Source organism: Rana temporaria, chromosome 13 (genome assembly GCF_905171775.1).
Source record: "Rana temporaria chromosome 13, aRanTem1.1, whole genome shotgun sequence".
NCBI lineage: Eukaryota > Metazoa > Chordata > Amphibia > Anura > Ranidae > Rana > Rana temporaria.
In genome coordinates this window covers 3,455,889-3,482,293 of record NC_053501.1, presented here as the reverse complement: position 1 = coordinate 3,482,293, position 26,405 = coordinate 3,455,889, and the positions used below count along the sequence as shown (strand labels likewise).

At 47.8% G+C, this 26,405-nt stretch overlaps 1 protein-coding gene across 3 annotated transcripts; it reads right to left on the bottom strand.

Annotated features, from left to right (window-relative positions):
• Positions 1-867: 867 nt before the first annotated feature.
• Positions 868-26,405, bottom strand: LOC120920757 (serine protease inhibitor A6-like). 3 transcript variants are annotated; one of them, XM_040333034.1, is made up of 6 exons: positions 26,299-26,403; positions 21,559-21,606; positions 18,754-19,383; positions 15,886-16,150; positions 10,947-11,094; positions 8,388-8,672 (listed from the first exon to the last, which is right to left on the bottom strand). In XM_040333034.1, the coding sequence occupies exons 3-6, from the start codon at positions 19,358-19,360 to the stop codon at positions 8,469-8,471; spliced, it is 1,224 nt and encodes a 407-aa protein (XP_040188968.1). In that variant the 5' UTR covers positions 19,361-19,383; positions 21,559-21,606; positions 26,299-26,403; the 3' UTR covers positions 8,388-8,468. The 3 variants fall into 3 exon arrangements, with proteins under 3 accessions (XP_040188967.1, XP_040188968.1, XP_040188966.1); XM_040333033.1 differs by lacking the exons at positions 8,388-8,672; positions 21,559-21,606 and adding an exon at positions 868-1,152 and having other exon boundaries at positions 26,299-26,405; XM_040333032.1 differs by lacking the exon at positions 21,559-21,606 and having other exon boundaries at positions 26,299-26,405.

The window sequence follows — 26,405 nt, the reverse complement described above, 5'->3', positions numbered from 1 at the left end:
ATGATGGGACACTATTCCTTCCACTGACACCAATGATGGGACACTATTCCTCCCACTGACACCAAGGATGGGACACTATTCCTCCCACTGATACAATGATGGGACACTATTCCTCCCACTGACACCAATGATGGGACACTATTCCTCCCACTGATACAATGATGGGGCACTATTCCTCCCACTGACACCAATGATGGGACACTATTCCTCCCACTGATACAATGATGGGACACTATTCCTCCCACTGACACCAATGATGGGACACTATTCCTCCCACTAACACCAATGATGGGACACTATTCCTCCCACTGACACCAATGATGGGACACTATTCCTCCCACTAACACCAATGATGGGGCACTATTCCTCCCACTGACACCAATGATGGGACACTATTCCTCCCACTGACACCAATGATGGGGCACTATTCCTCCCACTGACACCAATGATGGGACACTATTCCTCCCACTGACACCAATGATGGGACACTATTCCTCCTACTGACACCAATGATGGGACACTATTCCTCCCACTGACACCAATGATGGGACACTATTCCCCCCACTGACACCAATGATGGGACACTATTCCTCCCACTGATACCAATGATGGGACACTATTCCATCCACTGACACCAATGATGGGACACTATTCCTCCCACTGACACCCATGATGGGACACTATTCCTCCTCCTCCTGACCTCAGGCTCTATGTAACTGAGGCAATGTTTATTCTCACTGATGTTGGGCCCGGGATATTTTCTACCCTCACTGGGCACAGTCCGGCCCCCCTGAAGTCTGAAGGACAGTAAACTGGCCCTATGAAAAGTTTGGAGACCCCGGGTCTAAATATGTGACAAACCATCCGGAGAGTGTACAGCTTTTATTCATCAAGTTTTATTTAATCCACGGGAATGTTACATTGTGGCAGAGATGGAAACATTGAGGTTCATTCCTCTGTAGGATTGGCGACCGTCCCCATGAAAAGAAGGCTGTCGGTTTTTTGCTCAATGATGAAGAAAACAAATGGCTTATCAATGACTATTGGGAGGGGGTGGTGCATATTAAATGCCATTCCTAATAACCTCACGCCGGTGGCTGCGGCGGCCACGGTTCCTTCTTCATCCACATTTATGACGGCCTGATGTACGGCCTGAAATATAATAACAGACATGATAAGATCAGCAAATAATCTCCAAACACAACCCGCTCAGCTGTAGTTCTATAAGATGATTGGATGTCGGGGGGGATGGGAGTTTCTAATCAGTACAAGAAAAGACCAAGAAACAAACTTTATATACAATTTTATTTGTGTGTTTTTTCTAATAATTTTCTCCAGTACTTTTGCTTTCTGTTGGATAGACCCGTGTTTCCCAACCAGAGTCCCACATCACCCTGAAGTGCCATCTCGGTTCTTCTGGAGACCCAGTTTGCCCCCCGGATCAATGCCGTGACTTGCCATGGCATGGACAGGTCAGCGGCCAGCACCATAACAACAATACTGCCAGGGTGCATGGCCCCATTTGTTGCTATGATGATGGCAGCATCCCGCCGCATCCCGGCTGCCGCCGCCGCTTGGTTGATACGTGCGGGGAACATTACAGCTTTCATTTGAATAGCTGTAGTGTTTCCCGCCGCGCCGCGTATAGGTACTCCCCCTTGCTCGGGTGAACTGTCCAATCCCGAGCAAGGGGGAGTGTCTATACGCAGCGCGGCGCGAAAGACTACAGCTATTCGAATGAAAGCTGTAATGTTCCCCGCCCGTATTAACCAAGCGGCGGCACGGCAGCATGTACGGTAAGGGGGACATGACTGGATATGGGGGGGACATGGCTGGATATGGGGGGGGACATGGCTGCATATGGGGGAACATGGCTGGATATGGGGGGGACATGGCTGCATATGGGGGGACATGGCTGTATATGGGGGGACATGGCTGCATATGGGGGGACATGGCTGGATATGGGGGGGGACATGGCTGGATATGGGGGGACATGGCTGGATATGGGGGGACATGGCTGCATATGGGGGGGACATGGCTGCATATATGGGGGGGACATGACTGGATATGGGGGGGACATGGCTGGATATGGGGGGACATGGCTGCATATGGGGGGGACATGGCTAGATATGGGGGGGACATGGCTGGATATGGGGGGATATGGCTGGATATGGGGGGGACATGGCTGGATATGGGGGGTACATGGCTGCATATATGGGGGGGACATGGCTGCATCTGTGGGGGGACATGGCTGCATCTGTGGGGGGACATGGCTGCATCTGTGGGGGGACATGGCTGCATTTGTGGGGGGACATGGCTGCATTTGGGGACACATTTAAAAAAAAGTATCGGCATTCGGTATCGGCGAGTACTTGAAAAAAAGTATCGGTACTTGTACTCGGTCCTAAAAAAGTGGTATCGGGACAACCCTAGTATTTGATCACCTCTGCGTTTATTTTTTGCGCTATAAACAAAAATAGAGTGACAATTTTGAAAAAAAAAAAATATAATAATAATAATAATAATAATAATAATAATATTAATAATAATAAAAAACTACATTATATCATTTTTTTCTCTACCAAGTACACACTTTGTGGTTAAACTGCATTTTGTGTAGAGCCTTATCTATTACCATTTGTATATGTGGTCAGCACACGGTATTAACATTTACCGCATTTATCGGGGTATTGCGCGCACCCCTAATGTTGACCCTAAAATCCTGTAAAAAAAAACATTTTATTACATTTACTACTTACAGTTTTGGTGTCTTGCCCGGCGTATCGGCGGCCTCGTCCGGTCCGGCGTCCATCTGCGGCCTTGGTGGTGTCCTCCCTGCTTCTCCCGCGCTGTCTTCATGTCGAATCCCCGCTTCCCGCGCTCAGTTTGAAGCCTTCGCCGACGTATACCGAGCGCAGTACACTCGACCAGGCTCGGCTTCTCACGCATAAACGTCACAGAGCGTGACTACGAGTAAAGCAAAGCCTGGCCGAATGTACCTGAGTGTACTGCGCTCGGTATATGTCGGCGCAGGCATTTAAACATCGGCGTATATCGCGCACCCACGACTTTGCCCTGATTTTCAGGGCAAAAAAGTGTGCGGTATACGCCGATAAATACGGTAATTGTATCTTTATCACTGTATGATATCTGTAACGGCTACCCACTGGTAGTGAGGGGTATCGGCCGTTGGAGACGTCCTTTTTGCTGACAAGTTATGATATGCAGGTACCGCCGGTATATCCCATCGAACGCCCTTCCAAGAAACGAGACGGGCTACGTTTGAAGGGTCAAGCAGACTGACTTTATTTGGCATATTTCACCTGCTTATATCTGCTTACAACTGTTACAAGAACAATGACAGTTTCCGCCCCCCCCCCTTCACCCAGTAGGGGGCTTCAACACAGACCCCCTGAAACAATGACATCTCCTTGAATTAATCACTTGACCAGTCTCTAGACGCTTCGGCACCGCAAACCACTTAACATTTTCTGGCCAGGCACATTCCTTTTTCAATAGAATTCAATTAACCTTTAAAACAATTATCACTCACACATAATCCCCATCAGCATACACCTCACAGGGGGGCTGTTACCTACACAAGAGAGAGTTCATTAGCTATGCGAAGGGAACATTAGCATTCAGCAATGAAAGAGACTTGTCCAATTAACCCTTTGAGCTCAGAATACAATGTGGTACATCCAATTGTGACAAGCCATGCAGTTCCTTGTAGTCCTCCTTGCATGAAGATTATAACTGTCCCGGCAGCATGCATATGTCCGTTACACTACTCCCCTTTTGTGGAACACTCCGGCAGACCCGGATTGATCCTTTTCGGATCAACTTGGGGATGTCCGGTCTGCTGTTAGGGTAAAAGTTCCGTTTGCCTGGACAGTCCGTCGGCCTTCCCATTGGCTTACCAGGTCGGTAGCTGATGGTGACGGTGAATAATAGAATTCAATTCTGGAACAGTCACTTGCTTTGCTCTCTCAATGGCTCCCAAAACCTGTTGCTGATGCTCTTGGGACAGATACGGCACCACCTGGATGCAAATCCCATTTAATCTTTTGACAATTTCCGCCTGTTTGTGCATTTCAATGTTCAAGCCACGGGACATCTCATAATACATGACATAGTGTCGTTGCATCTCTGATTTCTCACTGGCCAACTTGTCACATTCCCATTTTAGACTGTGATATTGTGCCGGATCTACAGTACATGTCGGGGAAGGTAGTCTTACCCGGTTCTCAGTAGCAAGCGGGTTGATTCCAGCAACGCAGGTGGTCACGGCACAAGCAACAGCAGGTGTAGGTAAATAAGCCGAAGTCAGAGGGCCAATGTCGTTGCCCAGCACCACCTCGGCAGGTAGGTTGTCCATGATACCAACTGTGGTCTTTCCTGACCCGGCTCCCCAGTCTAAGTGCACCCGTGCGGTGGGTACGCGAAATACAGCACCCCCTGCGACCCGGACGGCAACTGTGTGAGTGGACACGTTCTCTGGCGTTACCAGATGTTTTTGAATCAGAGTGATAGTAGTCCCGGAATCTCTTAGGCCTTGTGCTACTTGTCCATTCACTCGTACCTCCTGACGGTGATGCTGACGGTTATCCGGAGAGGCAGCTTGTATTGGGTCTGCCTCATACCAAATTCCCAGACATTCCTCAGGGCCCCCCTCGGTCTCCAGGCAGTGGGCCGCAGAGGGACGTGATGGAGTGCCCTCTGTGTTGGGTGTTGTGCGTCTCCAATTGTTATTTGTAGCTCTCAAAGGGCAATAACGAGCAATATGTCCCGTGTCGCTGCAGTGATGGCACGTCACCCTAGGCGAATCCCGGGGGTAGTTGCTAGGCCCCTGAGGACGTGGTGGGACTGGAGCCCGAAACTCTGGGCGTGGGGTGACGGTTGGAGTACGCGGTTCTACCTTCTGAGCCAGCCGCATAGTACCCTGGCTTACTTTCCTTGTCTCCGCGTACTCATCTGCTAGCCGAGCCGCCTCGTTTAAGTTAGCGGGACGGCGATCTCGTACCCAGTCTTGTATGTCTGCGGCCAGGTCTTGGAAGAAATGTTCCATTAGGAACAGCTGCAATACTTCCTCCCCGGTGTTGGCCTTGCACCCTTGGACCCAAAGGGATGCCACCCTTTGTAACTGGTTGGCCCATTCCATGTGGGAGTCCACAGCCATCTTCTTGGACTCCCGGAAGCGCCGGCGGTAGGCTTCTGGAGTTACGGCGTATCGGGTTAGCAGCGCCTTTTTAACTTGCTGGTATTGTAAAATATCCTCTGGAGCAAGAGCCCGAAAGGCTTCATTGGCTTTGCCCGACAATTTCCCCGACAAAATAGTGACCCATTGGTCTGGTGGTACCTGGTGTAGTGAGCACTGCCTCTCAAAATCCGCCAAATATCCATCGATTTCCTCCTCACTTTCTACAAAAGCTTTAAATGCAGTGAACGGTATTTTCTTTCCTGTAGCAGCAGGTAGGGGGGTAGGAACTGCAGGTGTAATGGGCTGTTTCGCTCTTACCAGTTCCAGTTCTTGTCCCCTCTTCGTTTGTATCTCTTCCCTTGCTTCCCGGAACAGCTGGTTTATTAGTTCCACGGACGTTTCTGGATACAAGGATAATCTCCGCTGTACAATCCCAGTAATTACATCTTCCTCGCTGACCGGTGCAAGGGGGTCAGTTCCTTCCATGGATCCATCCATTTCGTTCCAGCTCCAGCAGTTCAGCTATCAGCTCCCTCCGTGGTCTGTTGCTGGCGCTCCTACCACGAATCTCCAATAGATCTTTTAGTGTGGATCTTTTCAGCCTGGCGTACTGCGACTCCATTCAGAACTTGTTCTTTGGATAAAAGGACCATCCCGCTGCTGCCAACCAATGTAACGGCTACCCACTGGTAGTGAGGGGTATCGGCCGTTGGAGACGTCCTTTTTGCTGACAAGTTATGATATGCAGGTACCGCCGGGATATCCCATCGAACGCCCTTCCAAGAAACGAGACGGGCTACGTTTGAAGGGTCAAGCAGACTGACTTTATTTGGCATATTTCACCTGCTTATATCTGCTTACAAATGACAGTTTCCGCCCCCCCTTCACCCAGTAGGGGGCTTCAACACAGACCCCCTGAAACAATGACATCTCCTTGAATTAATCACTTGACCAGTCTCTAGACGCTTCGGCACCGCAAACCACTTAACATTTTCTGGCCAGGCACATTCCTTTCTCAATAGAATTCAATTAACCTTTAAAACAATTATCACTCACACATAATCCCCATCAGCATACACCTCACAGGAGGCTGTTACCTACACAAGAGAGAGTTCATTAGCTATGCGAAGGGAACATTAGCATTCAGCAATGAAAGAGACTTGTCCAATTAACCCTTTGAGCTCAGAATACAATGTGGTACATCCAATTGTGACAAGCCATGCAGTTCCTTGTAGTCCTCCTTGCATGAAGATTATAACTGTCCCGGCAGCATGCATATGTCCGTTACAATATCATTGTGGTACCCAACTGCCAGTGGGTTCCACAATTGTTGTGTTGTCCAGTTGTGCCAAGGGAGGGTTCGGGCCAAACTTCTGGGGTTGATAGGCAGAGTGTAGACCCAAAATCTAAACCAGCAGCTCCTTCGGGGGGGGGGGGGGTAGTGCTACATAAGGTTTACGTGTAGGTACTGGAAATCTCTCCTAAACCTGTATGGTTTAGGAGATATTCGCCATATATGCTTTAAAAGTCAGCAGCTACAAATACCGGATGCAAATACTGTAGCTGCTGACTTTTAATATAAGGACACTTACCTGTTGGGAGACCGCGATGTTGGCACCCCGAAGCCGACCCATCCATTGACTCCGGGTGCAGGGGTCGGCACCCATACTCAGGGAAACAGGAAGGGCTTCAGAGCCTGTTTCCTACTGCGCATGAGCGAGTCATGCAGTGCTTCCTGAATGGCCCGCTGTCTTCTGTAACCTATGCGCCTAATTTAAATGGTACACGCCCCATTTGAATTAGGCGGGCTTGCGCCGGATGGCTTTACGTTACACCGCTGTAAGTTTACACGCAAGTGCTTGGTGAATCAATATTATCAATATTATTATATTTGTTACGTTCCATTCGTTTAGATACGTTTAGATTAGTGATGCAGGGGGCTGTGTAATGTAAAGGGGTCCAGTGATGCAGGGGGCTGTGTAATGTAAAGGGGTCTAGTGATGCAGGGTGCTGTGTAATGTAAAGGGGTCCAGAGGTGCAGGGTGCTGTGTAATGTAAAGGGGTCTAGTGATGCAGGGTGCTGTGTAATGTAAAGGGGTCCAGAGGTGCAGGTGGCTGTGTAATGTAAAGGGGTCAAGAGGTGCAGGGTGCTGTGTAATGTAAAGGGGTGCAGAGGGCTGTGTAGTGTAAAAGGGTCCAGAGGTGCAGGGGGCTATGTGATGTAAAGGGATGCAGAGGTGCAGGCGGCTGTGTAATGTAAAAGGGGTGCAGTGATGCAGGGTGCTGTGTAATGTAAAGGGGTCCAGTGATGCAGGGTGCTGTGTAATGTAAAGGGGTGCAGAGGGCTGTGTAGTGTAAAAGGGTCCAGAGGTGCGGAGTGCTGTGTAATGTAAAGGGGTCCAGTGATGCAGGGGGCTGTGTAATGTAAAGGGGTCCAGTGATGCAGGGGGCTGTGTAATGTAAAGGGGTCCAGTGATGCAGGGGGCTGTGTAATGTAAAGGGGTCCAGAGGTGCAGCTGTGGAGAGGGGGTACACAGTAGTAACAAAAAGATATTGAAGGATGCAGAGGTATGCAGGGGGCACAGTGGGGTGTTTTTACATTTTAACGTGGGGGGGGGGGTGCCAGTTATTGGATCCGCCCCGGGTGCCAAATGCTCTAGGTACGCCCCTGGCCTATAGGCTCCTGAGATGTGAATTCCGGTTCTGGAGAAAGAGAGGTGGGGGGAGGGGACAAAGAAAGGACAAAGAAAAACTGACACCAATGATGGGACACTATTCCTCCCACTGACACCAATGATGGGACACTATTCCTCCCACTGACACCAATGATGGGACACTATTCCTCCCACTGACACCAATAATGGGGCACTATTCCTCCCACTGATACCAAGGATGGGACACTATTCCTCCCACTAACACCAATGATGGGGCACTATTCCTCCCACTGACACCAATGATGGGACACTATTCCTCCCACTGACACCCATGATGGGACACTATTCCTCCTCCTCCTGACCTCAGGCTCTATGTAACTGAGGCAATGTTTAATTATTCTCACTGATGTTGGGCCCGGGATATTTTCTACCCTCACTGGGCACAGTCCGGCCCCCCTGAAGTCTGAAGGACAGTAAACTGGCCCTATGAAAAGTTTGGAGACCCCGGGTCCAAATATGTGACAAACCATCCGGAGAGTGTACAGCTTTTATTCATCAAGTTTTATTTAATCCACGGGAATGTTACATTGTGGCAGAGATGGAAACATTGAGGTTCATTCCTCTGTAGGATTGGCGACCGTCCCCATGAAAAGAAGGCTGTCGGTTTTTTGCTCAATGATGAAGAAAACAAATGGCTTATCAATGACTATCGGGAGGGGGAGGGGGGTATTGAGTGCCGCTCCACATAACCCCACGCCGGTGGCTGCGGCGGCCACTGTCCCTTCTTTATCCACATTTATGACGGCCTGATGTACGGCCTGAAATATAATAACAGACATGATAAGATCAGCAAATAATCACCAAACACAACCCGCTCAGCTGTAGTTCTACAAGATGATTGGATGTCGGGGGGGATGGGAGTTTCTAATCAGTACAAGAAAAGACCAAGGGCCATATTCTCCTAGATTTCCCGCGGGCGGCGCGTAAGCCATTTACACTCCGCCGCCCCAACCTACAGGAGCAAGTGCTGTATTCCCCAAACACTTGCTCCGTAGTTTGGGGCGGCGTAGTGTAAATGGCCCGGCGTAGCCACGCATATCTCCAAGGGGGCGGCTTGTATTTAAATTAAGCGCGCCCCCGATTCTAACGAACTGCGCATGCGCCGGGCTTAAAATAGCCCAGTGCGCATGCTCCAGTTCTCTGCGTAAAACGTCAATGACGCCGACGTGTGCGTCATTGACGTAAAGTCGTATTCAAGAACGACTTAGGGAAACGACGTAGCCGACGGAAAAACACGACGCGGACCCAACGCCATACTTAACATGGCCTACGTGGGACTTGCGTAAACTTACCCCTCATATAGCAGGGGTAACCTTACGCCTACGCAAACGACGTTAGCGACGGTTACGCAACGAGAATTTGTTCGGGAATCGGCGTATCAGGCTCATTTGCATAAACAAATGAGACCTGAACGTAAACGCCATCTAGCGGCGGGCGGAGTAATTACATTTAAGATCCGACAGTGTAAGTGTCTTGGCGGATCTTAAGTGTATCTATGCGAAAATGATTCTAAGAATCAGTCGCATAGATACACCGGCCAAAAAAGAGAGATACGATGGAGTATCCTGAGATACTCCATCGTATCCTTACTCAGAATATGGCCCCAAGAAACAAACTTTATATACAATTATATTTGTGTGTTTTTTCTAATAATTTTCTCCAGTACTTTTGCTTTCTGTTGGATAGACCCGTGTTTCCCAACCAGAGTCCCACATCACCCTGACGTGCCATCTCGGTTCTTCTGGAGACCCAGTTTGCCCCCCCGGATCAATGCCGTGACTTGCCATGGCATGGACAGGTCAGCAGCCAGCACCATAGCAACAAGACTGCCAGGGTGCATGACCCCATTTGTTGCTATGATGGTGGCAGCGGGCTCAGCTGCACCATGGCGATGCATGGCTCTGATCCAAGGCAGCTTGCCTACAGGGCTGCCCCCACTTAAAGACCGGAAAGGATTTGCCCCTTAATGACCAGGCCATTTTTTTTGCGATGTGGCACTGCGTCGTTTTAACTGACAATTGCGCGGTCCTGCGATCGTTGTACCCAAACAAAATGTATGTCTCTTTGTTTCCCACAAATAGAGATTTCTTTTGGTGGTATTTGATCACCTCTGCGTTTATTTTTTGCGCTATAAACAAAAATAGTGACACTTTTGAAAAAAAAAAAAAAAAATAATAATAATAATAATAATAATAATAATAATAATAATAAAAAAAAAACTACATTATATCATTTTTTTCTCTACCAAGTACACACTTCATGGTTAAACTGCATTTTGTGTAGAGCCTTATCTATTACCATTTGGACATGTGGTCAGCACACGGTATTAACATTTACCGTATTTATCGGGGTATTGCGCGCTCCGGCGTATAGCGCGCACCCCTAATGTTGACCCTAAAATCCTGTAAAAAAACATTTTATTACATTTACTACTTACAGTTAAGTGGCCAGATTCACGTAGATCAGCGGATCTTTAGATCCGCTCGATCTACCTGATTTAAGATCCGCTCCCGCATGTTTGCGAGGCAAGTGGGTAATTCACAAACCACTTACCTCCAAACTTGCGGCGGCGGATCGTAAATCCCCCAGCGGAATTCAGATGCAGGGGGATGTGTAATGTAAAGGGGTCCAGAGGTGCAGTTGTGGAGAGGGGTACACAGTAGTAACAAAAAGATATTGAAGGATGCAGAGGTATGCAGGGGGCACAGTGTGGTGTTTTAATGTGAATTCCGGTTCTGGAGAAAGAGAGGTGGGGGGAGGGGACAAAGAAAAATGGAGAGAAAGAAGAAGGGATAGAACGAACAAGAAAGATGGATAGGGAGAGAGAGAAAAGGGGAAGAAAGGAGAACAGAGAGAAAATGTTATTGGGGGGGGGGGGGGGGGCTGACACCATATTTTATATTTTACCGCACCAGGTGACACCAACCCTAGTGACGCCACTGGTCTAGAGGATAGGAGGTCAGAGGTCACACCATGTTTACTGGCCAAATATAAACTCAATAACAGGAATAATGAATAGAATGGAGTCTTACCGATCCCACTTTAAGCCTGAAATCAGGAATGATTCCGGAGAAGTCTGCAGCATCGGTGAAAGGGGTCACGATGCCAACTTTAGATAACTCATCCACCAGGTCTATTTTGGAAGTTATCTTAAATTTGGGTACATAAAGGTCAATAAGCCTGTGAAGTAAAAAAACAAAACAAACAATGAAGCTTATGAGAACTGGGAAATAGTAAAAACTACTGCAGCTGAAACACCCATATAGCTGCTGACATCATGCCTGTGGGCCTTGCCCTTGCCCTTTACGCCTGCCTTTGCCTCCTGCATGCCCTTGTCGCACTCCCTGCGTGTCAGGTCTGCCAGGAGACTACAACCGTCCCCCCCTCCACTTTCCTGACAGGTAGTCTTGTTATCCCAGTATCAGGTGGAGGGACGGTTGAGATCATGCAGCCAGAATATAAGGAACCTCGATGGGTGGTGCGAACAGCCTAACCAAAACCCCGGCAACATCTCCTCTTTGCCCCCCAACAAATCCCAGAGCTCCGCTAAGGGTAAGGATGAGGACAGAAGAAATCTGGGGCCATATTCTGAGTATTGTTACGATGGAGCATCTCAGGATACTCCATCGTATCTCTCTTTTTTGACCCGCGTATCTATGCGAGTGATTCTTAGAATCATTTTCGCATAGATACACTTAGGATCCGACATGTTTAAGTCACTTACACTGGCGGATCTTAAATGTAATTACTCCGCCGGCCGCTAGGTGGCGTTTACGTTCAGGTCTCATTTGTTTATGCAAATGAGCCTGATACGCCGATTCCAGAAAGAAATCGTGTCGCGTAACCGTCTCTAACGTTGTTTGCGTAGGCGTAAGGTTACCCCTGCTATATGAGGGGTAACCTTACGCCAGTCCCACGTAGGCCATGTTAAGTATGGCGTCGGGTCCGCGTCGTGTTTTCCCGTCGGGTACGTCGTTTTACTAAGTCGTCTGCGAATACGACTATACGTCAATGACGCACACGTCGGCGTCATTGACGTTTTACGCCGAGAACTGGAGCATGCGCACTGGGCTATTTTAAGCCCGGCGCATGCGCAGTTCGTTAGAATCGGGGGCGCGCTTAATTTAAATAGAAGCCGCCCCCTTGGATTTACGCGGGGATACGCCGGGCCAAATACACTACGCCGCCCCAATCTACGGAGCAAGTGTTTGGGGAATACAGCACTTGCTCCTGTAGGTTGGGGCGGCGGAGTGTAAATGGCTTACGCACCGCCCGCCGAAAATGTAAGAGAATATGGCCCCTGGCCTTTATCTCTTCTGTGGCCCCCAAGCTCCACTCAGGGCAAGGATGAGCAATTATATATTTTTTTGATTATTAGATTAGAGAATATATATAAGGCATATATATATATTTTAAAACCAAGCTCAAGCACAAAAGTGATAAAAGCAAATTGCAAGTGGGGGCCATATAAAACCAGACCGCAGGCCGCAACTGGCCCGCGGGCCGGACTTTGGACATGCCAGCATAAACAGGAACCTATACTAGGGCAAGGACAGGAAGGGGAAGTGGAGATTTATCGGGACACTGATGAGAAGACTGCTTACAGCTGGTCTCAGGGTGGAGAAAACATCCCAACTTGTGAAGTAGAAAATAACTAGGATACAAACATAAAACCACTCCCCTGGTGGTTCAGGACATAGGAAACAGACTATGAAAACCAAGATCAAATCCCAGACACTGTAACAGGCGCTCCTCGCGCCGACTCCTTTCTGTAGTGCGTTCCACGTTGGAACGCATTACGGCGACCGTGCAATGACGTCATCGCCCGGGGGCCGCGTGCGTTCCAGCTTGGAACGCGGAAGTGCGCTGCGAATCAGCGGTTTTCTTTGAATCAGTGCTTATGCACTGCATCTGTTCCTAGCCTATAAAGGCATTCTTTTTGAATAGAAACATTGGGCCATATTCTCAAATAATTTACGCCGGCGTATCAGCAGATACGCCGACGTAAGTCCGATCCTATGTTTAAGTGTATTCTCAAACTGAGATACAGTTAAAAATGCCTAAGATACGACGGCCTGCGCCGTTGTATCTTAGGCTGCAATATTTACGCTAGGTGGCGGTCAGCGTAGAATATGCAAATGACTAGTCACGCCGATTCTCTAACGTACGCTTGCCCGCCGTAGTGTTTTAACGTCGTTTCCGTAAGCGATACGCGGCGTAAAGATAAAGATGCCCCCTAGGTGGCGTACTCAATGTTAAGTATGGCCGTCAATCCCGCGTCGAAATTTGAAAATTTAACGTCGTTTGCGTAAGTCGTCCGTGAATGGCGCTGGACGCCATTTACGTTACAGTCAAAACAAATGACGTCCGTGAGACGTCATTTAGCGCAATGCACGTTGGGTCATTTACCCGACGGAGCATGAGCATTACGATTGGCGCGGGAGCGCGCCTAATTTAAATGATCCACGCCCCCTACCAGGATCATTTGAATTAGGAGGGCTTGCGCGGGTGGACTTTACGCGACGCCGCCGCAAGTTTACAGGTAAGTGGTTTGGGAATCAGGCACTTGCCACTTAAACTTGCGGGGGCGTAACGTAAAGGACATACGTTCCGCCGCCTCAGATCTATAAGAATATGCCCCATTGTTCTATTATTGTCAGCCGTGTCGGCCACGCTACAATAAAGGTACCAACGCTCCCCATACTGAAATTCAAGCCAGACAGCAACATTATGGCCAGCTAGCAAGGACCTTCACTACGTCCAGACTACCTTCGCTGTGGACAACCTAAGATTTCTTCCTTGCTGACACCCTCCATAGAAGAAGCCCTGCAAAACGGATAAGTAACAACTACTCCTTTAGAATTACCTGTTCACTTATTACCGTTATGAAGTACTATATTTAACTCTGGCTTGCTAACTATTTCTATACTGCTTGGGACTGAATGTTGTACCTGTTGCCTATTGCTGTGGAGTATCTTAAAGGGACATATACACTCAAAATTACCTGAGCTATATTTGCCTTTCTTATGCAACTATTAGTTGTCTCTACAATCCTATTTACTACGTGCTTGACATAAGTGCTACTTGTTTATGGGCCTATGCCTTAAGTTGCTGAACATGTTCGCCTAAACTTTTCTATGCTAAGGGTTGACGTATATCATACCTTCTCCCTTAGTGGCCTAATGCACGACGCTCTGTTTAACTGGTAATCACTTGCATACAGTTGTGCATTAGAATCTCTACCTTTAATATATAATTTTAAACGCTAAGCTCTGGTCGCATGTTGTAATGCGTCCATCCTTAGTAGCTCAACACCTTTCTTTATGTGAGAGAGAGATGATGTAGAGAACCCCCAAACTCCTGTTTGTGTGGAGTGACGCCTGGGGTCCATTACTGAGTTCTCACATAAAGAAGTGCATTGAATTCCTTGCTAACCGCAGTTCCTCCTGCCTGTCCTTGTTCAGGCTTCTGCTTGCCTATGTGCTTCCTCCTTCCTGTCTTTGTTCAACCTTTTGCCTGTTCATGTCCTGCCTCATGCCTGCCCTTGTCCCACCATCTTAATGCTTTTGTCCTTCCTCCTGCCTGCCCTTGTCTCAAATTCCGCCTGCCTTTGTCATGACTCCTGCCTGCCCTTGTCCCACCATCTGAATCCCTTTGTCCTTCCTCCTGCCTGTCCTTGTTCAACCTTTTGCCTGTCCTTGACCTGCCTCCTGCCTGCCCTTGTCCCACCTTCTGCATGCCTTTGTCATGCCTCCTTTCTGCCCTTGTCCCACCATCTGAATGCTTTTGTCCTTCCTCCTGCCTGCCCTTTGGTTAGCCTTCTGCTTTCCTTTGTCCTTCCTCCTGCCTGCCCTTGTCCCACCATCTGAATGCTTTTGTCCTTCCTCCAAAGACATGCTGGTAGGTAAATTGGATCTCGTCCAAATTGGCCCAGCATATATGTATATATGTGTGTATGACTGTGTGTCCCTAGCGTGTCATGATCCTATGGGGTAAAAATGACCGCGCCAGCCAAGCAGATACTGGCTGGAAAAAGCGCCCAGAGGCGATTCAGTTTGCATGCGTTGCGCTATACAAGTCATTCATTCATTCATTCATCCTGCCTGCCCTTTGGTTAGCCTTCTGCTTTCCTTTGTCCTTCCTCCTGCCTGCCCTTGTCTCACCATCTGAATGCTTTTGTCCTGCCTCCTGCCTGCCCTTGTTTAACAAACTACCTTCCCTTGTCCTTCCTCCTCTTTGCTCTTATCCCCCCATCTGAATGCCTTTTCCATGACTCCAGCCTGCCTGCCTTTGTTTAGCCTTCTGCCCGCCTTTGTCCTTCCTCCTCCCTACCCCTTGTTCAGCCTTCTGCCTGCTTTTGTCCTTCCTCCTGCCTACCCTTGTTCAGCCTTCTGCCTGCATTTGTCCTTCCTCCTGCTAGCCCTTTTCCCTTATCCTTCCTTGCTCTTGTCCTGCTTCCTGCCTGGCCTTTTTTCAGCCTTTTGCCTGCTTTTGACCTGCCTCTTGCCTGCCCTTGTCCCACATGCTGCTTGCTTTTGTTTTGCCTCTGGTCTGTCCTTGTCCAACTCAATTGTCTTTGTCCTGCCATCTGCAGGCCCTTTTACCACCTCCTGCCTGACTTTGACCTGCCCACCCTTGTTCCATCTTCCGCTTCCCTTTGTCTTTCCTCCTGTTTGCCCTTTTCCCATCTCCTTTCTGTTCTTGTCCTGCCTCCTTCTTACCCTTTAGGATACAAGTCAACATCACAGAACTGCTGGTGTCTGTCTTGGGCTGTCTTTCTCCTGTAAGCTAAATGAGTGTATACTATACATGCTCGCCCAGCAAGTTCAATTTCAACTTTCAGCTGGCATATGGCATGTCAGAATATAGATACGTTTAATGCAATTATATATTTAAAAAAAAATTAAGTTTGAATAAACATGTAAACCAAGTTTCGTGTTTTTTTTGTACATTGGCCTGCAGTGGTCTTACGTTTCTCTCCATGATGTCCTCCATCGTTGTACGGCCTCAGAGGACATTCCTCGCTCTACCTCACGGATCTTGCCCGGCTCGGCCATGGCGATAATCATGGATGCGTCATCCTTGTATGGAAGCTCCACCACTGTACAAGGAAGCTCCGTGTCACGGAAAATGTTGTACCGACCTGTTCGAAGCATCATTTGAACATCCACCGTTGTGTTCTTATCAACCTTGAACTTGCTTGTAAATGATATACGAAAAGTATACTGCCATTCTCCTAATAACATAAAACATATATATGTTTTAAATCCCCCCCCGAAAAAAATTGGTTAATGGATAAATAAACTCATGAAATTATTAGATTTGGTGCCATATATAAAACATGCTCGGTGGCATTAAAGCGAATGTCTGGAAAAAAAAAGCATCATCAATATATCTCATCAATACCTGCACATTTCCCATGTTTTGTCTCTTTAACCCCTTGCTTACTGGGCACTTAAACCCCCCCTCCTGCCCAGACCAATTTTCAGCTTTCAGCGCTGATGCACTTTGAATGACAATTGTGCGGTCATGTAACACTGTACCCAAATAATTATAATAAAGTAGAGCTTTCTTTTGGTGGTATTTAAAGGGGAGTTCCACCCACAATTTCACTTTTTAAATATAAATACCCCTGTAATGCACAAGCTTAATGTAGTCTAGTAAAGTTAGTCTGTAAACTAAGGTCCGTTTTGTTAGGTTGTTAGAGCATTTAGTTAGTTTATAATCTAGAAATAGACCGTGGCCATCTTAAGTGTGGGCATCATGAAGCCAGACTGTATGACTTCCTGGATTTCAGCTTTGCATATCTCGCAATGTAATAGGTTTAAGTCAGGTTTGCAAGGACTACTGAGAAACATGATGCCTATCCCAGAAACCCTTGCGAATAGCCATGTGACTTAATTGCCTAGGCTAATAAGGAGGAGGAAGTAATGAAGGACTACAAAATAAAGGTATTTACAATCAACCAAATAAATTAAAATTGTCTGAACACTATGAGATTAGGGCATGCAGCACAGACAAACATAAAAAATGGGTGGAACTCCACTTTAATCACCACTGGGGTTTTTTAATTTTTGCTAAACAAACCAAAAAAAATTGAAAATTTTGAAAAAAAAAATGGTTATAAAATTTTGCAAACAGGTAATTTTTCTCCTTCATTGATATGTGCTGATGAGGCGGCACTGATGGGCACTGATAGGCTGCACTGGTGGGCACAGATAAGGTGGCACTGATGGGGACAGATAAGGTGGCACTGATGGGGACAGATAAGGTGGCACTGATGGGGACAGATAAGGCGGTACTGATGGGCACAGATAAGGTGTCACTGATGGGTGTCACTGATGGGTAGTACTGATGGGCACTGGTAGGTGACACTGATGGGCAGCACTGTTGATGAGGCACTGATTGGTGATAGTGATAGGTGGGACTGTGGGCATTGATGGGTGGCACACATGGGCACAGATGAGCTTGCCAGCTCTCCTTGCTCGGGACCGATGTCCCTCTGTCTTCCGCGACATCAGCTTGAGGAGAAAAAATAGCCAATTACCGGCTCTGTGTTACATCACATGATCAGCTGTCATTGGCTGACAGCTGATCACGTGGTAAGAGGTCGGGGTCGACCCCTTACTCCGATCTGTGATCTAGCGAGTCTCAGACTCGCTGATCACAGAGTGAGCCGTGCGCGCCCTGCAGGGGGAGCGCTGGCCGCTTGAGCACGGGAGGATGTCTATTGACTGCCTCCCGGCAAAGTAGATCCGCGCTGTAGCCATCATTCGGCTATAGCGCAAATGGGAAGAGGGTAAGCCCTTCACGCCGACCTGACGCAAATATGCAGCCTTGGCTTGAAGGGTTTGTACTGGGGTGATGCTTGCAGCTGCACCCATCACCCCGGTACTGTTTAGAGCCAGCGGTTGGCTTTCTTGTGATATGCGGCTAAAAAGCCACTTGGCTGTTATGCCAAAGAGCGGGAGGGGACCAACCAAAATTGTCCTGTCTGACAATATGCGTTAAAAACGGGAGCTTAGTCTGCACACATTTGCAATTGTATATGTAAGCTACAGAGTTTCATCAGGCCCCCCTGTTTCTGTAGTCCTAACTCTAAATTATGAGAGCCTCCATAGTGAAGCACATGTATTATAATGGATAGGTAGAGGGCAGGTGAGCCTGGAGGGAGCCCAACCCTCCTTAAAGGTACAGGGGCACACTGGACACCCAGCACATAGCACCATGGCAGCAAAGATGTCCACTGCGTTGCCTCACCAGTATTTAAACAGTACAAACAAATGGCCACTGCCCCACCTATAACTGGCCTCCACAGCAAGGAGCTCTGGGGGGGCTTTGAGAGCCTCCATAGTGGAAGGACACGCATAATAATGGATAGATAGAGGGCAGGTGAGCCTGGAGCCCAACCCTCCTTAAATGTACAGGGGTACACTGGACACCCAGCACATGGCAGTAAAGATGTCCAACGCGTTGGCACACCAGTGCTGTCCACTGTGGAGGCTCTCAAAATAAAATTTGGGACTACAGAAAATGGGGTGCCCTGACAGGGCTCAGTAGCTTACGCGTTTATATTTGCAAATATGTGGAGACTAAACCCCTGTTTAAATGCATATTGTTAGACAGGGTCATCTGGTTGGTCGCAGGCTGGATGGTAAGTTGAGCTTGGAAAGGTATTTGGTTTTGTTTGACATCCCCTAGGCTGAGCCCGTATTGTCAGTGTGCATGGACCTGTTCTTGTGACTAGCAAGTAAGACCCGGAGTAATCTACAGCAGCCTCCCCTCGGGTAGCACTACGCATGTAATCATCTACTCCAGATCCTGAGGCTCTCTTCTTACCCTTAAACAGAACATAGTTGATCAGGGCCAACCTAGTATCTGCAGAGAATTCTTCGATGAGTTCCTCAATTTTGCCTTCAGTTTTATCCTTCACATATTCATTCACTTCTTTTTTAGCCTCTTGTGGGTCATTGAAATTGGTCTTCCTAATTTCAGCATGATAAAAATTCTTCAAATCATCTTCAAAGCTCTTGAGCAAGGTCAGTGTCTGCTCTACAAAGAGGGCATTGCCGATGTCAACCTGAAGGCTGCTTTTTGGTTCATTCAGCAGATGGAGAAGAGTGGAATAAGCCCGGTGGATCTCACTTTCTGGGAGGTTTGTGTTGTTCAGGCTCAAACCTTCCAAGATTTCCTGGTGGGTCTTTGATTGGGCGCCCAACAACAGCATGGAAAGAGCAGAAGAAATACTGAAAGGTGACAAGACAATATTTTTGGGTGGAGAATCCTTGCACCGAGAGGACATGGAGGTCAGATGCTTGAAGAAATCGAAGGCAAATTCAGTATTTCCTTTTACTCCTTCGGCACCTTCATGGGACTCTTCAGGTTTGTGGTCATCTGAAGAAGTTATGACCGGGATGAGCAAAAGCGAAACTAGGAGGAACTTCATGTCTTCTCAGTATAGACACTCACCTGCAGGTAATGACAAGGTGTTAGTTGAGTCTTTGTTTTCAACCCCTGATAAGACTAACGCCGCGTACACGTGCTCGGAATTTCCAACAACAAATGTTCGATGGGAGCTTGTTGTCGGAAATTCCGACCGTGTGTAGGCTCCATCGGACATTTGCTGTCGGAACTTCCGACAAAAAAAATCTGGATCTCAGATTTTCCGACAACAAAATCCGTGCTCGTAAATTCCGATCGTGTGTAGACAATTCTGACGCAGAAAATGACACGCATGCTCTGAATCAAGTATGAGAGCGAAGCGTTCGGTCTGGTAAAACCAGCGTTCGTAATGGAGATAGCACATTCGTTCGTCACGCTGTAACGGACTGAAAACCACGAGGCTGAAAAGAGCGAATCGTCTCTCACCAAACTTCTACTAACACGACGGGTATTGAACTTCATTTTTCTAGTGCCGTCGTACGTGTTGTACGTCACCGCGTTCTTGACGTTCGGAAATTTCCGACAAAATTTGTGTGACCGTGTGTATGCAAGATAAGTTTGAGCCAACATTCCGTCTGAAATGTATCCAGTTTTGTTGTCGGAATGTCTGATCGTGTGTTCGCGGCAAGGGGGAGTGTCTATACACGGCGGGGATACAGCTATTCAAACGAAAGCTGTTCCCCGCACGGTGATTAACGGCGACGGCGGCTGCGGCGGCAGCGCGCGGGGGGGGGGAAACAAGTATTCTATTTTAGTATCGGGGGTATTTGCGGGAGTACGAGTACTCCCGCAAATACTCGGTATCGGTCCCGATACTGATACTGGTATCGGTATTGGGACAACCCTAATAAATACATAAGGGGGGGTATGATCTCCATGTATAAATACATAAGGGGGGATATGATCTCCATGTATAAATACATAAGGGGGGATATGATCTCCATGTATAAATACATAAGGGGGGGATATGATCTCCATGTATAAATACATAAGGGGGGGATATGATCTCCATGTATAAATACATAAGGGGGGGATATGATCTCCATGTATAAATACATAAGGGGGGGATATGATCTCCATGTATAAATACATAAGGGGGGGATATGATCTCCATGTATAAATACATAAGGGGGGATATGATCTCCATGTATAAATACATAAGGGGGGGATATGATCTCCATGTATAAATACATAAGGGGGGGATATGATCTCCATGTATAAATACATAAGGGGGGGATATGATCTCCATGTATAAATACATAAGGGGGGGATATGATCTCCATGTATAAATACATAAGGGGGGGATATGATCTCCATGTATAAATACATGAGGGGGGGATATGATCAGCTTTCAATTTGTGTGTGTGTCCTTTTAAAAAAAAAATCTATGTTGGTTGAACTTGATGGTCTTTTTTCAACCAGATTAACTATTGTGACATGATGAAAGGCGAGGTGATCGCTGGACATTATTAGGCAGATTCAGAAAGACTTAGGCCGGCGTATCAGTAGATACGCCAGCCTAAGTCTGAATGTGCGCCGATGCAAATTTAAGCGTATTCTGGTAACCAAATACGCTTAAATTAGGCTAAGATACGAGCGGCGTAAGTGTCTTACACCGTCGTATCTTAAAGTGTAATTTTTCAGGCTGGCCGCTAGGTTGCGCTTCCATTGCGTTCGGCGTAGAATATGTAAATCACTAGATACGCCTATTCACGAACGTACGCCCGGCCGACGCAGTACAGATACGCTGTTTACGTAAGGCATTTTCAGGCGTAACGTTTTTCCATCAAATAGCTGGACTAGTAATGTTAAGTATGGCCGTCGTTTCCCGCGTCGAAATTTGAAAATCTTACGTTGTTTGCGTAAGTCGTCCGTGAATAGGGCTGGACGTAATTTACGTCCACGTCGAAACCAATACGTCCGTGCGGCGTACTTTGCCGCAATGCACACTGGGATATGTACACGGACGGCGCATGCGCCGTTCGTAAAAAACGTCAATCACGTCAGGTCACAGTTAATTTACATACAACACGCCCCCCACATCCTCATTTGAATTAGGCGCGCTTACGCCGGCCCCATTTACGCTACACCGCCGTAACTTAGCAGACAAGTACTTTGTGAATACAGCACTTGCCTTGCTAACTTACGGCGGCGTAGCGTAAATACGATACGCTACGCCGCCGCAAGGATGCGCCCGCCTACCTGAATCCAGCTATATGTTTCACTTCGCATGTGTTCATGTGCAGGGAACTAAGGTGGGATCCGGTCCAGGTTTTTTTTTCTTAAATCAGAAAAATAGTTTATTGTGCCAAAAAATAAAAAAGGAAAGTCAGATACATGAATATAGGGCAGCATACATGAAAATATACAGAACATCATCGCATGGATATTAGTACCATACACATGCTAGAACAGAGGCACAAGAAAAGTACAAAAAACATTGGCCCAGATTCAAGTAGATTTGCGCATTTATTACGGAGGCGCAGGGCAACGATTTTGCCCTGCGCCCCCGCAATTTTTTTGCGCTGCCCTTGATTCACGGAGCAGAAGCTCCGTAAATTGCGCTGGCGCGCCGGCAAAATGCCCGGCGCAAGCGCGCGCAATTTAAATGATCCCGTAGGGGGCGGGAATCATTTAAATTAGGCGCGTTCCCGCGCCGATCGTAGAGCGCATGCTCCATCGGGAAACTTTCCCGACGTGCATTGCGGCAAATGACATCGCAAGGACGTCATTTGCTTCAAAGTGAACGTGAATGGCGTCCAGCGCCATTCACGACTCACTTACGCAAAGTACGTAATATTCAAATTTCGCGATGCGGGAACGACGGGTATACGTAACATTGGCTGCCCCTGCTAATAGCAGGGGCAGCCTTGCGCGAAAACCGCCGTACGGAAACTACGTAAATTGCGTACGCAGGGCTCGCGCAACGTTGTGAATCGGCGTTAGTATGCAATTTGCATACTATACGTTGACCACAAGGGGAACGCCACCTAGCAGCCATCGCAAGAATGCAGCCTAAGTTATGCGGGCATAAGAGCCTTATGCCGCGCATATCTTAGGCTGCAGTCGGCGTAACGAGGTTCCTGAATCAGGAGCACTCGTTACGCCGGGGCAAGTAAGCAATTGCGCTGTGTAACCTATGGTTACACAGGCGCAATTGCTTCTTGAATCCACCCCACTGTTAATAACAAAATTAACGCAGTGTCGTGTAGGCGAGAACCGCCTCACCCCCCCACACAATCAGACACTTGGCCAACGGGCCATACCTGAAATCCCGCATTCCACAGTCTGCCCAAATATTCAGAACAACTTCCTGCCATTGATGCGTGCTCTCGTATCCATAGTATAATACCCACTAGTACGAATATCTCTATACACAATCAGGTTCTACTCCCGGGGGGGGGGGAATGTCACCTACATCTGCAACAACCGAGTCATAACCAGTAGTGTTGAGCAGAATATGCCATATTCGATTTCGCGATATATCTCGAATATATAGTCGAATATTCGAGATATATTCGCTAAATTCGAATATTTGTGATATTTTATCGAAATGAAATGATTGCGAATTTTCGCTATTGCGAATGCGAAAATAATTGCAAATTTTCGATAACTGCGGTAGGAGCACTCTGATTGGCTCAGAATATTCGTGATATTTTACAATACAAAATAATTGCGAATATTCGGCAAATGCGGAAGGAGCACTCTGATTGTCTCAGAATATTCGTGATATTTTACAATACAAAATAATTGCGAATATTCGGCAAATGCGGAAGGAGCACTCTGATTGGCTCAGAATATTCGTGATATTTTACAATAGAAAATAAAAAGTGTTTTGCGTTGGTGGTGATTCTTTACTCTATCCATCTGTCACAGCCGTTTGTCAATCAAACACCTTGAAGATTGAACACGTTCATGCTGCATGCTTTGGACTTTTTTTCACTTCACATATCAAAGACATTTTTATGAAAGATTATTTTTCTATTATTGGGACTATATTTCTTTATATATTTGTTTCACTGTGTATTTCACAAGTTATTTGCGCTTGCTTATTTTATCATTTGCCCACATGTCTTGTCACTAGACATATTTTTTATTCTTGTAGAGCGACTCCATTTTCTGTCTTGTATTCATTTATGTTGTATAACATTTTTGAGTTGCTGCTGTATTCTCCCCTTTTTTTAAGGTATGCGCAATTTTTTCCTTCTTACAAAAAAAAATAATATCAAACATACAAATATTCATAACAGAAACATACACAAAGCCCCCCCCTTTTGCATCAGAGACAATCAGAGTTCTCCTACCACAGTTATCGAAAATTCGCAATCATTTTCGCATTCGCATTAGCGAAAATTCGCAATTTTTTTTTTTTTATATTCGGCAACATAAAAGGATCGCCTCAGCTTAGCTACTCGGCCCAGGGTCTCTAATCATACCAGCAATGCTTTTAGACGTCGATAGGATGTGATCTGTTTTAAAAATAAAATTGAAAAAATGCGAATATTCGGAATTGCGAATATTCACCGCGAAATTCGAAATATATCGCGAATACTCGAATATGCCATATTCGAGCCGAATATTCGCAATACGAATATTCGTGAGCAACACTAATAACCAGTCTCGGAGGTGCTAATCCAGGCGTCTCCAGCCGGGGCTGCCAGATGGAGTTACATTTTTTGGACGCATTTCTATGCTGATATGTATAGCGCTCCCTCACAATAATGAGGTTCACCTGGTCGTTCCATTGTTTTTTAGTCGGAACGTGCGGGGACAACCAGAATCTAGCTATCTGTTTCCTTGCTAGGTATAAAAGCCTGATCACTGCGATATTAACTGGTGGAGGGTAGACCTCTTCATCCACGGCACCTAGTATGCATACCAGTGGGTCCAATGGGACCCTAACCTGGAACACCGAGGAAACAACCTCCGTGACACTCCTCCAGAACCGACGCAGCTTGGGACAGCGCCAGTGAATAAGCGATCCCTCCTCCCCGCATTGTTTGGGACACAGAGAGGAATCCCTCCTACCCCATCGGAACAGTTGAATGGGTGTGCGGTAGACCCTGTGCAACAGAAACAGGCAGGGATGGACTGGCCATTGGGACTACAGGGAGTTTCCCGGTGGGCCGATGGCTCAGTGGGCCGGCTTCAGTGACAGTGGCCCGCCGTCCCCCTCCGCTGTCTCTCCCTTCCTGCAGCGCTCACCTCCTCTCCCTCCCCGCAGCGCTCACCTGGGGGGAACAAAGAAGCAGGGGGAGGACCAGAGGAGCAGGGGGGACGACAGAGGAGCCTGGGGGAGGGGACAGACAGTGGGCTCAACAGCTATGGCCTGGCAGTTTCTCACTTCTGCCTAATCTTGTCCCATAAGGGGGGGCACCAAACTTATTCTTTGCCCCCAGGTGAAATAATGTCTAGCTTGCCCACTGGTACTGCCTATAAGAGTACCAGTACCAGCCGTTCTACTCTAATAAAGTAAAACGGCTAGTGGCTAGTGAAGGGGGAGAGGGGGCTCGGGTGGTCGGGGGGGTGCGGGAGTTGTCTGGCCACTGTGGGAGAGATCTGTCAAAGTGGGCCAGTCTGGATGAAGTCCAGGGCCACATTTTTGTCCCAGTCCAGCCCTGGAAACAGGTGAGACAATCTATGCGATTGTGAAACTGAGGTCAAAGGCCCCGCTTGCAAACAGGATTCCCATGTCTCACCGTCAATGTCCCCCTAGGGTGACCACATTTCCAAACTGCCATTCAGGGACACCTTCCCCAAAAAAAGATGAGGGGGTCGGGGGGAAATGTAGTCTTCGGGGTTGATGGGGAATTTGGCGGCGGGTCATTTGTCAGGTGAATGTGCCACTTGCCACCAGATGCAGTGCCGCTTGCCACCCATAGCCTGCCACCAGATGCAGTGCCGCTGTCACTCCCTCTGCATGAGCCACGTGCGTAGAAGATAAGGAGTGGCGTCACTATCTGGAGAGTGAAGATCACTCCAGTCCCTGCTGCTTGCCACTGGGTGCTGGAGAAGGAGGAGGTGCCGAGGTGTGTGGGGACAGCAGTGCTGCACTAGGTGCAGGCCCTAGCACTGGGTGCAAGATGCCAGACAGGGCTGGCCCTAGCAACCAGTTACAGAAATGTAGTTATTAGTTAGTAGGGGGTGGCTGTGACCTCTATTTCATTCCGGGACATTGTATTGTCCCAGAATGAAGGTGCCCGGGACCAGGGACAGACCTGTCAATTGCGGGACAGTCCCGGGACACGTGGGCACCATATGTCCCCCAGGTCCTCCGCCCAGCCTCTCCTACACGGTAAAGTCACTGAGTTTTGTATGGACGACAAAAGGGGAGGAGTAAACATGGGATATCATGCCCTTCTTGCTTTGTCACCACCCTCCTGCCCAACACCCTTCAACTGAAGAATCAAAGGATCTATAAAGCAAAATTCTCAGCCAAACAGCAGCTACCTGAGCATCCAATCAGATACAGACATTGGCCTGGATTCAAGAAGCAATTGCGCCTGTGTAATTGTTTGCGAATCCAGCGCCATTCACGTTCACTTTGAAGCAAATGACATCCTGGCGACGTCATTTGCCGCAATGCACGTCGGGAAAGTTTCCTGACGGAGCATGCGCTCTACGATCGGCGCGGGAACGCGCCTAATTTAAATGATTCCCGCCCCCCCTACGGGATCATTTAAATTGCGCGCGCTTGCGCCGGGCATTTTGCCGGCGCGCCCGCGCAATTTAAGGAGCTTCTGCTCCGTGAATCGAGGGCAGCGCAAAAAAATTGCGGGGGCGCAGGGCAAAAACGTTGCCCTGCGCCTCCGTAAATAATGCGCAATTCTACCTGAATCCGGCCCAATATGTCAGATTTTGTTTTTAGTTCAGTCTGTAAATTGTGAACCAATCCATTAAGAAGATCGGCGATATTACCATGGCAACAAAATAAAATCTTACGCGTGTCCGGGGAAGACGTCGCCTCTGTCGCGGTGAAAGACTTCTCGCTGAGATGGATGGAATTCTGAGGATTTCTCCTTTGTGCTTTGGCTTATAAAGTCAGAAAA